At 40.0% G+C, this 15,010-nt stretch overlaps 1 protein-coding gene across 2 annotated transcripts; it reads right to left on the bottom strand.

Moving 5' to 3' along the window:
* Positions 1-696: 696 nt before the first annotated feature.
* On the bottom strand, positions 697-14,764 carry LOC135752208 (CREB-regulated transcription coactivator 2). 2 transcript variants are annotated; one of them, XM_065270618.2, is made up of 14 exons: positions 14,480-14,764; positions 12,053-12,154; positions 11,827-11,940; positions 9,748-9,809; positions 8,956-9,027; positions 8,449-8,549; positions 8,277-8,356; positions 7,947-7,996; positions 6,166-6,398; positions 5,227-5,666; positions 4,835-5,143; positions 4,493-4,579; positions 4,241-4,400; positions 697-4,141 (listed from the first exon to the last, which is right to left on the bottom strand). In XM_065270618.2, exons 1-14 carry the CDS (start codon positions 14,648-14,650, stop codon positions 3,939-3,941), a joined length of 2,184 nt encoding a protein of 727 aa, XP_065126690.1. In that variant the 5' UTR covers positions 14,651-14,764; the 3' UTR covers positions 697-3,938. The 2 variants fall into 2 exon arrangements, with proteins under 2 accessions (XP_065126690.1, XP_065126691.1); XM_065270619.2 differs by lacking the exon at positions 8,956-9,027.
* Positions 14,765-15,010: the final 246 nt, after the last annotated feature.

Raw genomic sequence — 15,010 nt, 5'->3', positions numbered from 1 at the left:
TTTAGTGCATAGACAAAGAGAAAATAATTGATAGCACAATTGAGTTTCAATTTTAACAAACCACCATTATGGCGATCAGTGTTTGCATTTCATCAGCTCATTTGCATGTTAAAGGACACACACATTATTGCTCACACTTACAAAGTGGCAATTTTAACATGTTATACTAAATTATTTGTGCGGTATTTTAAGCTAAAACTTCACATAAGCACTCTGTGGACACTGAAGACTTATTTTACATCTTTAAAAAATCTCATCATATGACCCCTTTGAATAAAAGCTTTGCAGAAAAGCAATGAATATGACATTTTCTAAATTTCCACCACAGTGTAAAGGTACTAAAGTACACAAGAAACTCTTAACATTTAAAAAAAAAAAAAATCTCATATTTATCAGTTATTATTAAGGTGATGCAAATTGGTTTAATACAAGTCAGGAATCCTGAACTGACTTGATGTGATAGCTTATAGATTAACCCACAAGAACCACAACACTACCCACGTTTATCAGATGTGAGTAAAGTGAATGAAAAAATCATTAGGTTACATAGGAACATTAAACAAAGTTATAGGATAGAATAAAGGTAAGAATAGTGAAAAGACTAGAATAGTATTGTTAAATATTAGTCATGTATACAGTGTGTTATGGTAATCTGGACTGAACACAGTCACCTGTTTAAAGAGTCTGACACACATCCATTCATCTAAACTCTTTATTTTTCTGTAAAATATGGTGAGGATACAGTCTTAAAAAAATTTTCTGTTAGAAGATAATATGCTTTAGGAACATATTTACAACTTACAACTGGCATTCCCTGGTTATTGACATAACAAAAATTAAACAACAACTGTAAAAGTACATCATAAAATAGAAATCTTTTTGTTTCCTTTCATATTTGACCAAGACAAAAGCTGGGCCAAGTTACCATCATGACAAGCTAAAGCATTCATAACAGAAGGTCAAAGTTGAGTCATTTTGGGGATATAAGAGTCTGTAGCTGTTCAACAGCTTTATTTTAAACAGTGCAATGCAGTAGCAGATGTGAAACAGCATATAAACTTTACATTAAAATATATTAAAAACACACTCGTGTCCCGCGCTTACATGCAGAGTTAGGTTATCATTTCATCTTTATTAAAGGGGCTAGAAGGACTAAAGTATTTTGATGAAAACACATGGATTATTTTATGCTATATGTTAGTTATTGATATATTCCTCCATATAAAATGCATCTGATTTAAAATTTGGAAATAATCAAATGTAAAGTGAAGCTCATAACTCCATGTTTTACCAGCAGCGTCCTGCGCCGAGTTTAACATCACAAATCCCATTGAACCCAAATCTAAAATCCCACACTTGAGCTCCAGAAACGTTCTGATTTCCCAAAGAAAGTTGAGGCACTGTGGGATTTAAAGCCCAATTCCTGCAGAAATCATTTGTGCAGCACAGCAGACGGTCAAACATCATATACAACATACTGCTGATGAATCAAAACACAAACTCAAACACACACAACACAAAGGCAGCGGGGTACTGAAACAATAACAAGGCCAGAAATACACTTTCTCCTCTTGTGTTCAGTTCACACAAGATGTTTTTGATCTTTAAGAGCTGAATTAAATGACATGTGATAGGTTTGACCCAACCATAAACCAAACATCCAAAACACAAACCTGCAGCTTTTCTTCCTTTATATATAAAATTGCTTCTTTTCAAATGCAAATACACGTATGCACATATAGCAACTCTCTTTAAAAATAAATCTTACAGTGCACATTATTTACTTACAAAAAAATATCATGTCTATTAAATATGGCCTTGCTCGAGAGAATATTCGTGCAAATACAAGCGGCAAGTGCAGATGAGAGGATTCCAGTAAACCTGATCACATGATTGTATCAGACACACAAACAAAAAGCAGAGTCAATACACATACAAATATATATATATATATATATATATATACACACATACAAATATTTGGTCATTTCAAAAACACAAAAAGAGGAAACCAGCCAGGAGAACACACACTGATGCTGAGACACATTCATCCGTTTCATCTCGTCTCACTACAGGTACCTCATCAAGGTGCCAGCTGTGTTTGAAATGAAATCAATCAGTTCACTACATACTTCATACCGTGCAGTATATACTGCATACTGCTCTTTAAATGAGGCATTATCCCACAATAAATCATAAAAACAGCTCAATTCTACACGCTTTATAAATATGATCACATCGTTTAAAGTTGCAAGTGGTGTCCAGTTGTCATTTTATATTTGTGTAAAATATATTTGCAACTTTTGGCAGTCTGATCAATTTACAAAAGACAGTTTATATAACCGTTCATTTATCACACTGGAAATGGTAGGTTAAGTTGAACGCATTGCATTATGGGATACAGTATTCAACACACCATGCTCATATACACCATACTGAGTGTTTCATGCATACAGATAATTTACACACTACTAGTATGGTAGTATGATGATGATGATATATCAAACATGGCTATGGATTATTTCCTAACACTCATCCTGCCCTGTCCCAGTTTACCCAGGACAGACAGACAGACAGACAGAATCACCTCGAGCGACACATCAATATTTTGATCGAGCCACAATGTTAAACTGGGAATGAACCCCCACCACTGTTATACTAAAGTAAGAAAATGCATCTGATTAAATTCTGTGAATTTCCTCTGCCCATGAAGGCTTGATATTGTCTGTGAGCAGTCACCCGGAGCTATACGACACACGTTCTTATTTCTATAGAGACAGGAATAAAAAGGACCTCGCTTGGAAGAGTGCCAGTGAGGAAATCGGGCAACCTGGTAAGTTGTAATACACATTTCACGACTCACGTGACGTTTATCGACCTGCAGCATTTATTTTCCCCCTATAGTAAGGTGACCAAATACAAACTCTCTTGATAAATGCACAATCAACATCAGCCATCTTGCAAACAGAGAACCGCATAGCACTTGCCCCTCCCACAAGAAGCGGATTTTGCCTCTGACGCGGGTCAAATGCTTGCTTTTTCCGCGTGTCTACTTCGCTTTAGATGCGCAAATGTAGACGTGACTTTAACGCCTCAAACACTGTTGGTGTTAACACAGCATTAGAAGACCAAGAGCAAATCATTACCGAGAGAAATACATAAACAAATGACCAAATTGCTCATTCAGCGGATCAACAGTTGAGGTAATGTAGGGTGACCAAATGTGGCACTCTTCCCAAACCCCTCCTGGCCAGGATTTCGGTGCGTCTTCCAGAAGTCGTATTTGTCGACCGCATACATCATAGAGGATTATTATTATTATTACAGAAAAGCAACCGTTACATTTTAAAGTAAGAATGAAACTACAATTGTATGTTTTATGTTTAACTGAATGGCGTATGTGGTCAACAAATACGACTTCCGGAAAACGCACCGAAATCCTGGCCAGGACGAGTTTGGGAAGAATGGCACGTATGGTCAACCTAGGTAATGTAATGAATCCACCTGTTAATGCAACTCATTTCGGGAACTGTCGGAGAGGACAACGATTGTGAAAGATGCTGCGAAGAAGGCGGGAAAACATGAAGTGGATTATCGAAATCAGTGGATCTTTAGCGGAGCGGTATCAAAACACTTTGAGCGGTGTTGGTGGTTGGCGAGAGGGGCAATGGCTCTCTGTGCACGGCGCTGACTGTGATGTCAGTGACTGAACCCGTTGGGTCTGAAACACAGATCTAAAAAACACAGCAAATTAAAGGAAGAAATGCTCACAGTTTAGGTGCATGTGCTTGAGCGATTTAGTTAGCATGCACTCACTTTACACACACACACACACACACACACATCCACGCACGCACGAGCGCCTTGCTGTTCCTGACCACACAGAGGAGATGCCACATGAACACATATTCACAAACACTCTCCAAACACCCCAGTCCTTATTTCAGGTGATCGGAACGGAAGGAGTCCTCCACCGCTGGGTCGGCCAGCATCAGGTCTCCGTCTGTCAGCATGCCAAGACCATCCAGCGCCAGCGGGTCCATCCGCAGCGTGTCTTCAGAGGAAAACGGGTCCATTTCGAAGCCTGGTACACCTGCAAGGGCGTTGGTGATCTCTTTAGACAGTCCTGATGAAGAATCTCCTGAGGACACAAACAGACGTTCTCCGTCTAAACTCAAACTCTACCTAAGTGCGGTGATAACATGTGGTCATTAACATCAGCCAATCAGCACCAACTCACCTGTCAGGATCATGTTGGACCCGGGGTGTTGTCCATCTGTGTAACTCTGACACTGGTTTTGAGTGAGCAGCTGTGGTCCTGTGGTCTCCAGTGCCCCCTGCTGGTTATGATAGGAACTCTCCTGACCCTTCACTGTGGCACCAGAACCAACATCACCCATCTGCCCAAGGTAAAAAAAAGAGTTTCATCACAATCAAGACAACCGTAACATCAATAACAACGTGATAATGGGGGTGTTTGTGTATGAGAGACCTGTTGATTGAGGTTCTGGTTCTGTCGGCCAGTTAACTGCAGGGTGAGGTACGGGTCGTCCAGCAGAGAGTTGAGAAACAAGGTATCCTGCAGGACAACAGAGACTCACATCAATTAAGCATCAATTAAGAGTTTAACCACAACATTTTACAATCGCTGTTAGATCTGATTTAACTTCATCATCGTCATACAGAATCCAGAACAACCAGAACTCTACACGGCAGAAGATCGGGTAAAATACTCCACTCTGATTAGTGAATATATTTTCCTTCGGGACTTTGTGATGGAAAGAGGAGCTGATGGTCAAAACAATAAATCCTTATTGAGCTGCTCAGCACTTACACTATAAAAGTCCAGTTCATTGCTGAGCGACTGACTGATCTGCTGATCGGACTGCTGCTCCACTGAGACGCCCGTGTGCATCATGTCTGCTGACCCATAACTCATGGGGTTCTGCTTCGGCTGCATATTAAAGTTGTGCGTCTTCTGCAGATTCTGCATGTTGTGCAGGTGAAGCTGCGTGGTTTGCGCATACGCGTGACTGTCTGTCTGCGCAGAACCGAGACCCTTCTGAACCTGTTGCGGCTGCCCGTAAGAATACTGCGACAATCTCTGATCCCCCTGCAGCTTACTGGTGTCAAGAGGTACACCCTGAAAGACAGACAGACAGTTTAACATGGGATTGCTTTTTTTAGTTGTAAACTTGTTTCGTTATGATTTCAGCACAAGTTTACCTGCGTGATGCTGGTTAGGGTGGATGAGGGAGTAGGCGAGAACTGTTTGGGGTGATGTCTGCGGTTATCCGAGGGAAGACTCACAGGGGGCGGCAGCGCTCGCCTGCGGGGCGACGTGCTCTGCTGCGACTGTCCGGGTCCGAGCGAGCCGCACGGTCCGCCGCCGTAACTGTTACTGGCTGCCGATTGGAGGGACTGGCTGCTGAGGGAGGAGTTACTGAGAGAAGACCGCAATGACTGATTGCTGAGCGATGACCTCATTGAAGGGGAGGAGCTTAACGAGGACTGGAGGGAAGGGTTGCTGAGAGACGACTGCAGGGAGGCGGAGCTGAGTGAGTTGGGGAACGAGTAACTGCTGAGAGATGACTGGATGTTGGGGTTGCTAAGCGATGACTGGAGGGAGGGGTTACTCAGCGTACCCTGCAGAGATGGCAACAAACCTACAGACAAAAAAAACATTTTCACGAAAACAAAGAACACCACAAATGTGTTAAATATGTTGAATAAATACATATATGACATAGCCTTTGGAATACTTGATTGTGATTGGTCAGTGGAAGTACTGTTGAGTCATCTGTTTGTATACCTTACTCATTTATACTCAGCTTCATGTGTGTCTCATTATAATAACAGCAGTAAAAATGTTAACTTGATTATTCAAAAACATCTTTTGATCTGAAGGCGTATACTTTAATACTTATAGACAAATGTGGAAAAGACTTGTGGGCAAAAGTGAACAATATCAGTCAGGTGTCCAGCACTTCATCAATACTGATTTAAATCAAGAAATGTCATTTAAAAGTTGTTTTGGATAAAAGCGTCTTCTACATGTATATAATGTAAATGTGAAAAAGATACTAAATAAAATATAATATTGCTTTCTTTTACATTTTTTGTACAAAACTTTTCATGAAGCAAACAGAATGTGTCTGCACGCACCTTGAGAATGGAAGGTGTTGTGGGTGTTGATGCCCAGTTGAGTAAGGGTGGAGGTCAGGTTACCCGTGCTGCTGCCACCGCTGAGAGACGGGTAACCGGGCTCATCGGGATCTAGCGGCGTGGGAAGCGGTGACGGGAAATGCAAGCTGGACAGATCTGGCAGTGAGCCGCCCGTATTTAACACTGTGGATGCGTGAGGGGAGCCGCCCTGCTGGTCTGGAGAGGGATAGACACTACAAACAAAGTACAGTAAGAATTAGTGAGCGATTAGACATGACAGTGAATACATAAAGTCAAGGCCACAAACCCTCTAATGCGAGGAAAAGCATGCACATATTAATGTGAAACTATGATGATGATAATTTAAAACTATAACAAGCAAACATGCCAACTATCGTTAGGAAGGCCCGCTATCTGGCACATGTCTGACTATCGTCAATAGTATCGTCTACGAACACAACCCTAGTGTCAGATCTGTCTATTTGGTTCAGATAAACACAACTACACACAATACAGTTCAAAACAACACAAAAGATGAAGAGAATAAAGGTCATCATATAGTTTGGAAATAAAGAGTGAAAGCTGATTACACGTCCCAATTCTCATACTATTACTACTATCTACTAATCCAGATTAGATTTAGTATGTCTTTCAACTTAAATATACTTCAACATAACAAATACAGTACATACTTCTAGGGCATAGGAGAGAGGTCTTCAAGTACTCTTCTTCGAGGGACAGATTTTATAAATGTGATGCGGGCCAAACTTTTATCCCTATTTTAACCTATTTTAAAGTATTATTATTATTATTATTATTATATATGTTATAACTTATGTTGTTTTTGTTATAGGTCATATATTAAAAAACATGCATTTTCAAAAATGCACACATCTTGTATCCAGGATTTTACCTTCGATTACTGACAACCAGTTTAACATTGCAAGAGACAAATGTTAATAATTCAACTCTGAACATTGCACAAAAAAAGTGCAAGTGTAAATAATCAACACATGTATTTTTGTATAGTAACGTAAGTTCAGCTCTTAAACTTCTTTTGTTTATCAATGTTTAACTTTCATAAATTGTTATATTTCAAGTATTCACAACATATAGCCAGTCTTCTTCTAATGACTAAAATTGCACTTCATGTTTTCATTTGTTTATATTTTAAAGATATATTAACAAAATCATCTTTCCACTGTACACAACATTCGGATGTGACTGTCAGAGTTCGCCCCCTAGTGACAGTCAATGAAATTTCTGTTTAATCCTAAATCTGTGTCAACATGGGAGAGAAGTTCATTCCAGCACAAGAGCTTTTAATAAAGCATATATTTATACTTAATAATTTACTTATCAGTAATGAATCATTTTTAAAGTGTTACTGATAAAGTTACACAAAAAGGATTAATACATTTCACACACAGTGTTTTGAATGGAAAACACTGAATTACATCACTTCCCGTCAGCGTGTCACATGCAGTGTAATAAAGTTAATTTGGATCTTATAAGTATGCACCCACAGATAGTTGGTACCCCATGCTGTCCCTTTCTGACTCTCTTTCCGGTTTATCGGCCATCATTTGTCATGTACAGTGTAAAGGTAAAAGTAACCACGCTGATATTAAATCAGACAAAGATGACTGGCGTTCCAGATTAAGATGTTTGGAGGGCTGTATTTGTCCTGCGGGTCGCAAGTCTACTAGCCCTGGCATAGGATACAGTAAGGGAATTGGGACGGGAAGTCAATAGATGTTTGATTGATCTGTTAAACTCACGTGATTCCAGGCACCTCACAGGATTTTGGTCTTGAAGATAACAGCAAAAGCTAAAAAGGTCAACAAACACAACACACACACATGATTGTTTTATATACTAACACAGTATAGTTATATTTTCTATACACTCATCTGGAGTTTATAAAGCCACTGTCAAGCATTGTTTTTGTAAACACACATATGTGCAAGAGATAAAGCTTTACTAGAGACTATAAACTCTTTTACAAGTTGTTTATTGTTGTGTATAATGTGGACGGAGATCTTCTCTGTAATGCCAGTTTAGACAGGTATTTTTTATTTTTTTTAAATGACGTTTGAAAAGTACTGCACCTTTCTGGAGTCCCATGGTTTCAGGAGAGCTCCTTCATCAGGACCGTTCTCTTCAATGGGAGGAACAGGATACGAGAACACTGCATGAATTCAACAGAACCTCATCAGAACTGACACACAACTATGTGTGTTTGTGTGCGTGTATGTGTGTGTGTGTGTGTGTGTCACTGACCACCACGTCTGCCCTGCGGAGTGAACATCTGTCCTCCACTGAATGAGTCACCAGCAGGTGGATTCATAACACTGGTGTGGAGCGCTGAGTCTGAGTTTGTTCTGCAGACCAGAGGGAGAGAGCGAGAGAAAGAGAGAGAGAGATTAAGAGATAATGTTAAGGTGTGCTATGATGATTTTACCATAGAAAGAGTGTCAATTCTCAAACTCAACACTTTAAATAAAACTCCACACCAGCAGGACAATGCAGACGCTCAAGCACTGTGAACTGAAACAAACATCATGACACTCAAACAGCTCCAGTAATGCTTTTAAAATGAACAAATCTGGAGAACCGGTTCTTCATTCCCACCTTTATTCAAAGAGAGAGAGAGAGAGAGAGAGAGAGAGAGAGAGAGAGAGAGAGAGAGAGAGAGAGAGAGAGAGAGAGAGAGAGAGAGAGAGAGAGAGAGAGAGAGAGAGAGAGAGAGAGAGAGAGAGAGAGAGAGAAAGTGGTACTGTGGATCACCTGTTGAGAGCTGTGGTAGGAAGCTGATGGAATATCTGGCTCTTGTCCATGGAAAAGTTACTGTTCCAGTTCCTTCATGATTGACAGAAAAATGTCGATTAATTCCAGATCCAAGAGAAATAAAGCGACCAGAGGAGAAGAGAAGGAGATTCAAAGAACGTTGGGCAGAGCTGATGGGTCAGTAGAAGCGTTGAGCCGTTAAGATGTTGAGAAGTTAAACATGGACAAAACTAACATCAGAAATACAGCTGGAAAAAAGCAACAGAATCCCTGCGTGTGTGTGCGTGTGTTAGTACAGTGCCCATCTTAAGCTTAACATTTTAAGAAGATTCTTGACTGATCATCTTCACTTGTTGAAAGCAGATGATGTCACACCTGACGCAGAAAACAACCATCAGACAAGAAGAAGATTTTAGTACCAAAAGAATGAGTGATGTGGGGCATCTGGACTAGAACAGAACCAAAGACCAAAATAAAGGCGAAGATCTTCAGAGACAGACTTCAGCAGAGCAAGAGTAGATCTGTCAGCATGTGTAGAGTAGGGATGGGCGGTATGACCAAAAATTTGCTTAAGAGTCATTTTATTCCACAGTAATCATTTATACACCGCTATTTAATTAGAAACCTAAAGCACAGATGGCAAACCTCTTAAATAATAAGCTCCTCCTCCAGCTTTGGCTCGTAGGTCCTGGCGCGCACACATATACCTTCATACCGTCCAGCCCTAACCATACTATTAGCAAGCAAGCGACTGTAGACATAAAGGTAAAATACAACCAGCGAGCACGTTACCTTCTCCAGCTGGGGTCAGGGGGCGGAGACAGATACACAGAGCCGCTGTGAGAGCTGTCCATCTGAGGTCAGAGGTCAGGAACATGAACCGTATCTACACAGAGAAGATCTGCACAACACTAAACCCAATCACATTCCTGCGATCTGAAGAAGGTTTGAGTGATTTGTGAACTATGTGTGTGTGTGTCTGGAGTATTAAACATGAAGTCAGTCTTTGTGCTTCTTAAAGGAATAGTCTACTCATTTTCAATATTAAAATATGTTATTACCTTAACTAAGAAGAGTTGATACATCCCTCTATCATCTGTGTGCGTGCACGTAAGCGCTGGGGCGCGCTACGATACTTCGATAGCATTTAGCTTAGCCCCATTCATTCAATGGTACCACTCAGAGATAAAGTTAGAAGTGACCAAACACATCAACGTTTTTCCTATTTAAGACGAGTAGTTACACGAGCAAGTTTGGTGGTACAAAATAAAACGTAGCGCTTTTCTAAGCGGATTTAAAAGAGGAACTATATTGTATGGCGGAACAGCACTTTTGGGAGTACTTCAACTCGCCTGAAAAGTCCGCTCCCCTTCTCACTCTCATAATGGGAGAGGGAGGGTGTTACTGGGCCGAGTCGAAGTACTCCCAAAAGTGCTGTAAAGGTTTCTACAAATCTGTTTCAATCAGCCAGTGATTCGTTTTAGTGGTTTTCAATCCTGGTCCTGGTGACCCACTGCTTTATGTCTCTTTTATCAAACACACCTGACTCTGATCATTGGGTGAGAGGTGTGTCATGTAAGAGAGACATACAGTACTGTATAAAATGTGATTCGGCAGGCAGTGGCAGAACTAAAATTTAATACGTGAGGTGGCCAAGGCTACTTGGGTCCATGAAAGAAAATGATGTGTAGCATGTATCAAAAAACCTGTTGTTCAGGAAATCTAAACTCCATGATAAACCTTAAAGTGACTTCAAATAGCAGAGGATTTTTATTGAAGTAAATTAAAATAAAATTAATCTATATATGCAAGTATGGATTCATCTTTTTTAAACAGAAGTTAGGCTGAAATGGGGAGTGATTTCTTTTTTAATTAACTTTAAATACAGAGACTTACAGGTACAGTAGTGTTTATTAGGCTTAACCTATTAAGACTAAAAGCAATAAAATGTATTCGTGTTGGCAAAACAACAACTCATATAAAGACAACACCATAGTTTTTCAATATTTTACTATTTTCTTGCCTCAACTTGGACAAATTAAAACATACCTCTCTTTTTTCAATGCATACAATTAATCTTAACCTCGGCGTGCAGTAACATCATCACTCCTGACTACTCCCGCTCTCGCTCAAACTTTCATCAATGTTATTGTGCCATAGGTCCAAGTGCTGCAAACTAACTGCTCTTCAAGCCATACAATATAGTTCTCATTTTTATGTTTTATTTTGTGCCACCACACTTGCTGGTATAACTACTCATGTCTTTAAACAGGGAAAACATGGAAGTGTTTGGTGGCTTCTAAATTCATCCCTGTTTGGATCCTAAGGAATGAATGGGGCTAGGCTAAATGCTAACACATTCACGATGCGCTGTACAAAGTTTAAGTGCACGCATTGAAAAAAGAGAGGGATGTATTAATTTGTCTAAGTTAAGGTAAGAACATAATAAAATATTGAAAAACAGTGATGTTTTCCTTCAACCCTGGAGAACCCACGGGGTCAAATTTGTTCAACAGAATGAATGGGTTTTTGGATTTTCCTGGGTTCTCCAGGGTTAAGCACTAGCTGTGCATGGGCGAATAAGTGCTGATAAAACAGGGCCATAACATTGAGGAAAGCTCACCTATATCATTACAAAGATGGACAGATGTCCAGTTGTTAAGTGTGTTGTGTTGAGTCTTTAGGTCTGCCAAAGACTAAAATCTGGCCAAGTTAACAAAAAGATTTTTTAAGTGTATTGAGTCCAGTCTTACAATCTTAGTAGTTAAGAGTGTTTCCCCAGCTTTACAGTAAGAATATAATCTTTTTTTTTTAAGAAATACAATGATTATTGATGTTTTTACTTCACTTGACTGTTGAACAAAAGGATACATGTCTCTGGTAGGGTCTGATGGGGGAGATGAAGCGCTTGTCTCTGTGGACTCTCTCTACCAGACCATGATGTCGTGTGGAGCGATTGGCATCCAGGGGAGCCTGAAACGAGCCCTGGAGAAACACAAACACACATATCCAGGTTTAAAATAATCCAATCCCAGCAGAGAAACACAAACACACGCGCCCTGAAGGAGAACTATAACACTCCAGTACAGACACACACCTGCATTTCTGATGGGTTCCTGCCAATCTGGTTTACGTTGGGCAAAGATCCGCCGTAATACGGACCCTGGCTTCTGGATAATCGGACCTTCTGTGCCTGAATCTGAAAATGAAACATTCAAGTTAAGCGGCGGTTCTTTAGCGACACAGTTAATGTTCATTAGAAACAGCACTTCTTCACAAACACTAAACACATAGTTTTAACACCTGCGATCAGTTTCATTCTGCGTAACATACAAAACTGACATTTTACTACACACAATACAGAATTGTCTCTGTCTCTCATATCAGATCATCAGTTATAATCATAGATATAGAAATGAACTGACAGTGTGCCTGTGTTATGTTGTGTGTGTCATGAAGTTATAAACAGGTTCATAGGAGAAAAGTGTCGTATGTAAACTCTATGAGACTTTCTGTTTGTAGTGAACACAGTGAGTTTCAGATCTTCTCACAACTTCTTAGAAATAGACCTAAAAACACCTTGAGATAAACAATAAGATATATGTGTGCGCGTGCAGGCACATGGGTTTTCTGAATTACTGCCATGTAATTTCCCATAATTCAATAGTCCACATAGTTTTTTGTTACATGATTACCAGTGGCGGCCGTGGTCTTAACTTCCAAGGGGCGCGAATTTAAAATATGTTTTCCTTGCGTCACGTGAACCTATGTGCCAAAATACATGCCTGCTACAGACGCGTTGAAAGGGTTTATGATAAAAGAGCCGCTCATGTTTACAAAACACTCACTAACTTAACACGAAACTCTGATTACACATGAGATTAAGCGAGTACCTAGCAAACGTGAGCGTCTCCTTTATCACAAACCCCTTTGAAGCGTATGACACATGATGCACATAGGTTCACATGACACACCAAACCATGTTTTGACATGACGAGCCACACACATGATGTTGTGACAAGCTTCGCTTCGTGCGCCCTCAAAAAATAAGTCACCGGCCATCACTGATGATTACTATAGTAATGTATTTCTACTGAGAAATATGACCGAAGGAGTGTCTTGTTGCTAAATATTTAAATGTTTGCATTCAAAGTGATTTACAGTGCGTTTAAGACACAGATTTATATGAAATCATGTAGAGTCTATGTCATAACATAAGTACTGCTGTTCTTATGTGTGGTTTGTACCTCATTGTGTTTATCTACCCTTATGTTTCACGTTGAACACTGTAATGCAGGTAGCTTCATTTGTGTGCTTATATTTGATAAAGCTGTGTTTGGATCCTTGCGTTACAACATACTTCACAATATCTCTAATGCTAATGATTATATTTCAAACAGCATTCAGTCACGTGACTAAATAAATACTTATAAAACCTTCAACTGTAACTGATCAGTTTATCAACATTTATTATCTACTTATTAACTAATGAATAATGTCACAAGTCTGTTATTATTCATAAGCAAAACTTGAAGTTAAGTATAAAGACAACAGTATAAAGAGTTAACGTTACTGTAGCAAAGCCATAGTTTTGCCAATGGTAATCAATATGCCAAAAACTACACAAAAAACATGGTTAATGCAATAACTTGCTGAATAATGCTATATTGTTATAATGTTGTATGTTATTGCTTTACGTTAAAATCAATTTAAATGATGTTATTTTAAAACTAAAAAATGATATAACCAACAGCATCGATCACTCATAGACATGTTTTACTATTGCAGTACATAAAAAAAGAATCAGACAATATTATCGTAAACAACAGCGATATTCACGCGAGCGATGTTACGGTATTGCGTGCAAGCCTACTAACAACACAACAATACATCATCTATGAATGTCATGACAGTTTAGCGGTGATCATGAACTTCTCATCGCAATGTACAGAAAACCTAAACGATGACACGTCACGTGTCTCAAATCTCTTATATTGTCACGATATAATTTACACTTCAAGTGTGACTGACATCAGATGAATTAAATCTCAACTACCATGAGACTTGCTGAAAGGCATTTATTATTCAAGTCCATACATCGGTGATTTTACATAATTTCCGTAGAGCTAAATCCCGATTCACCGCGATAAATATTAATTATATGTGGAGATTAATCTGTGAGTTCATGCTAATGTATGTGTGTAGCTAATCGCTTCCTGTCAATCATCAGTCTCATCAATCACGCAAACATTAAACACAAATTTACTCGGGTTTACTCTTATAATGGTTTTAATAACATCGCTCGTTTATCTAACTTCACTACATTATTTATAATTGGTAGTCTTCATCAAATCTCTGTTATTTCATTAGCTTCCGTTAGCTAGCATGCTAACTATCTGCTCGTGCGTACTCTCGCCGCCCACCGGCCACGGCGCGCGATCCCGCACTCCGGAGAAAGACACGTTTATGGCATTTTGAAAGAGCTCGGGACCGGTGACCGTGTGTTGATGTATGTGTGAGTTACCCGTGTGGATGTGAGGTCCATCATGACCTCTTGAAACGCCGCGGTCTCCTCCGCCTGTCTCTGTGTGTGCAGCGCGATCTTCTCGCTGAATTTTCGCGGGTTTGACGCGCCGTGATTCGGTCCCGGTGTCGGTCCGGGCCCGCAAGCTCCTGCAGTACCCGCGGAGGACATGATGAACGAACCTGAACTCACATGCAGACCCGAAAACACACAAACACACACACTGACTGAGTGACTGTCTATCTGACTGACAGAGAAAGAGAGAGACAGCTGAGACCTCTAGTGGCACGAGCGAGACGTTACACACACAAACACACACCCACTCAAAATCCACTATGAGCCCCATTTACTCAGAGGCGGCCTTAGCTATGTTTCAACCGTTTCAATTGAAACGGGCCCCGCCCTAAAGGAGGGCCCCAGCCCGGCGCAAGAATGTTTGAACGTGGGGCTATGATTCCTGCACGGGGGAGCTCACATTGTCAGTGCCTGTGGATGTTAAGCAATCACATATCTTTCATTTTAAATCAATTA

The sequence above is a fragment of the Paramisgurnus dabryanus genome, chromosome 13, assembly GCF_030506205.2.
Source record: "Paramisgurnus dabryanus chromosome 13, PD_genome_1.1, whole genome shotgun sequence".
Classification (NCBI taxonomy): Eukaryota; Metazoa; Chordata; class Actinopteri; order Cypriniformes; family Cobitidae; genus Paramisgurnus; species Paramisgurnus dabryanus.
The sequence above is the reverse complement of the archived record's forward strand: the minus strand, read 5'-3'. Positions and strand labels throughout refer to the sequence as shown.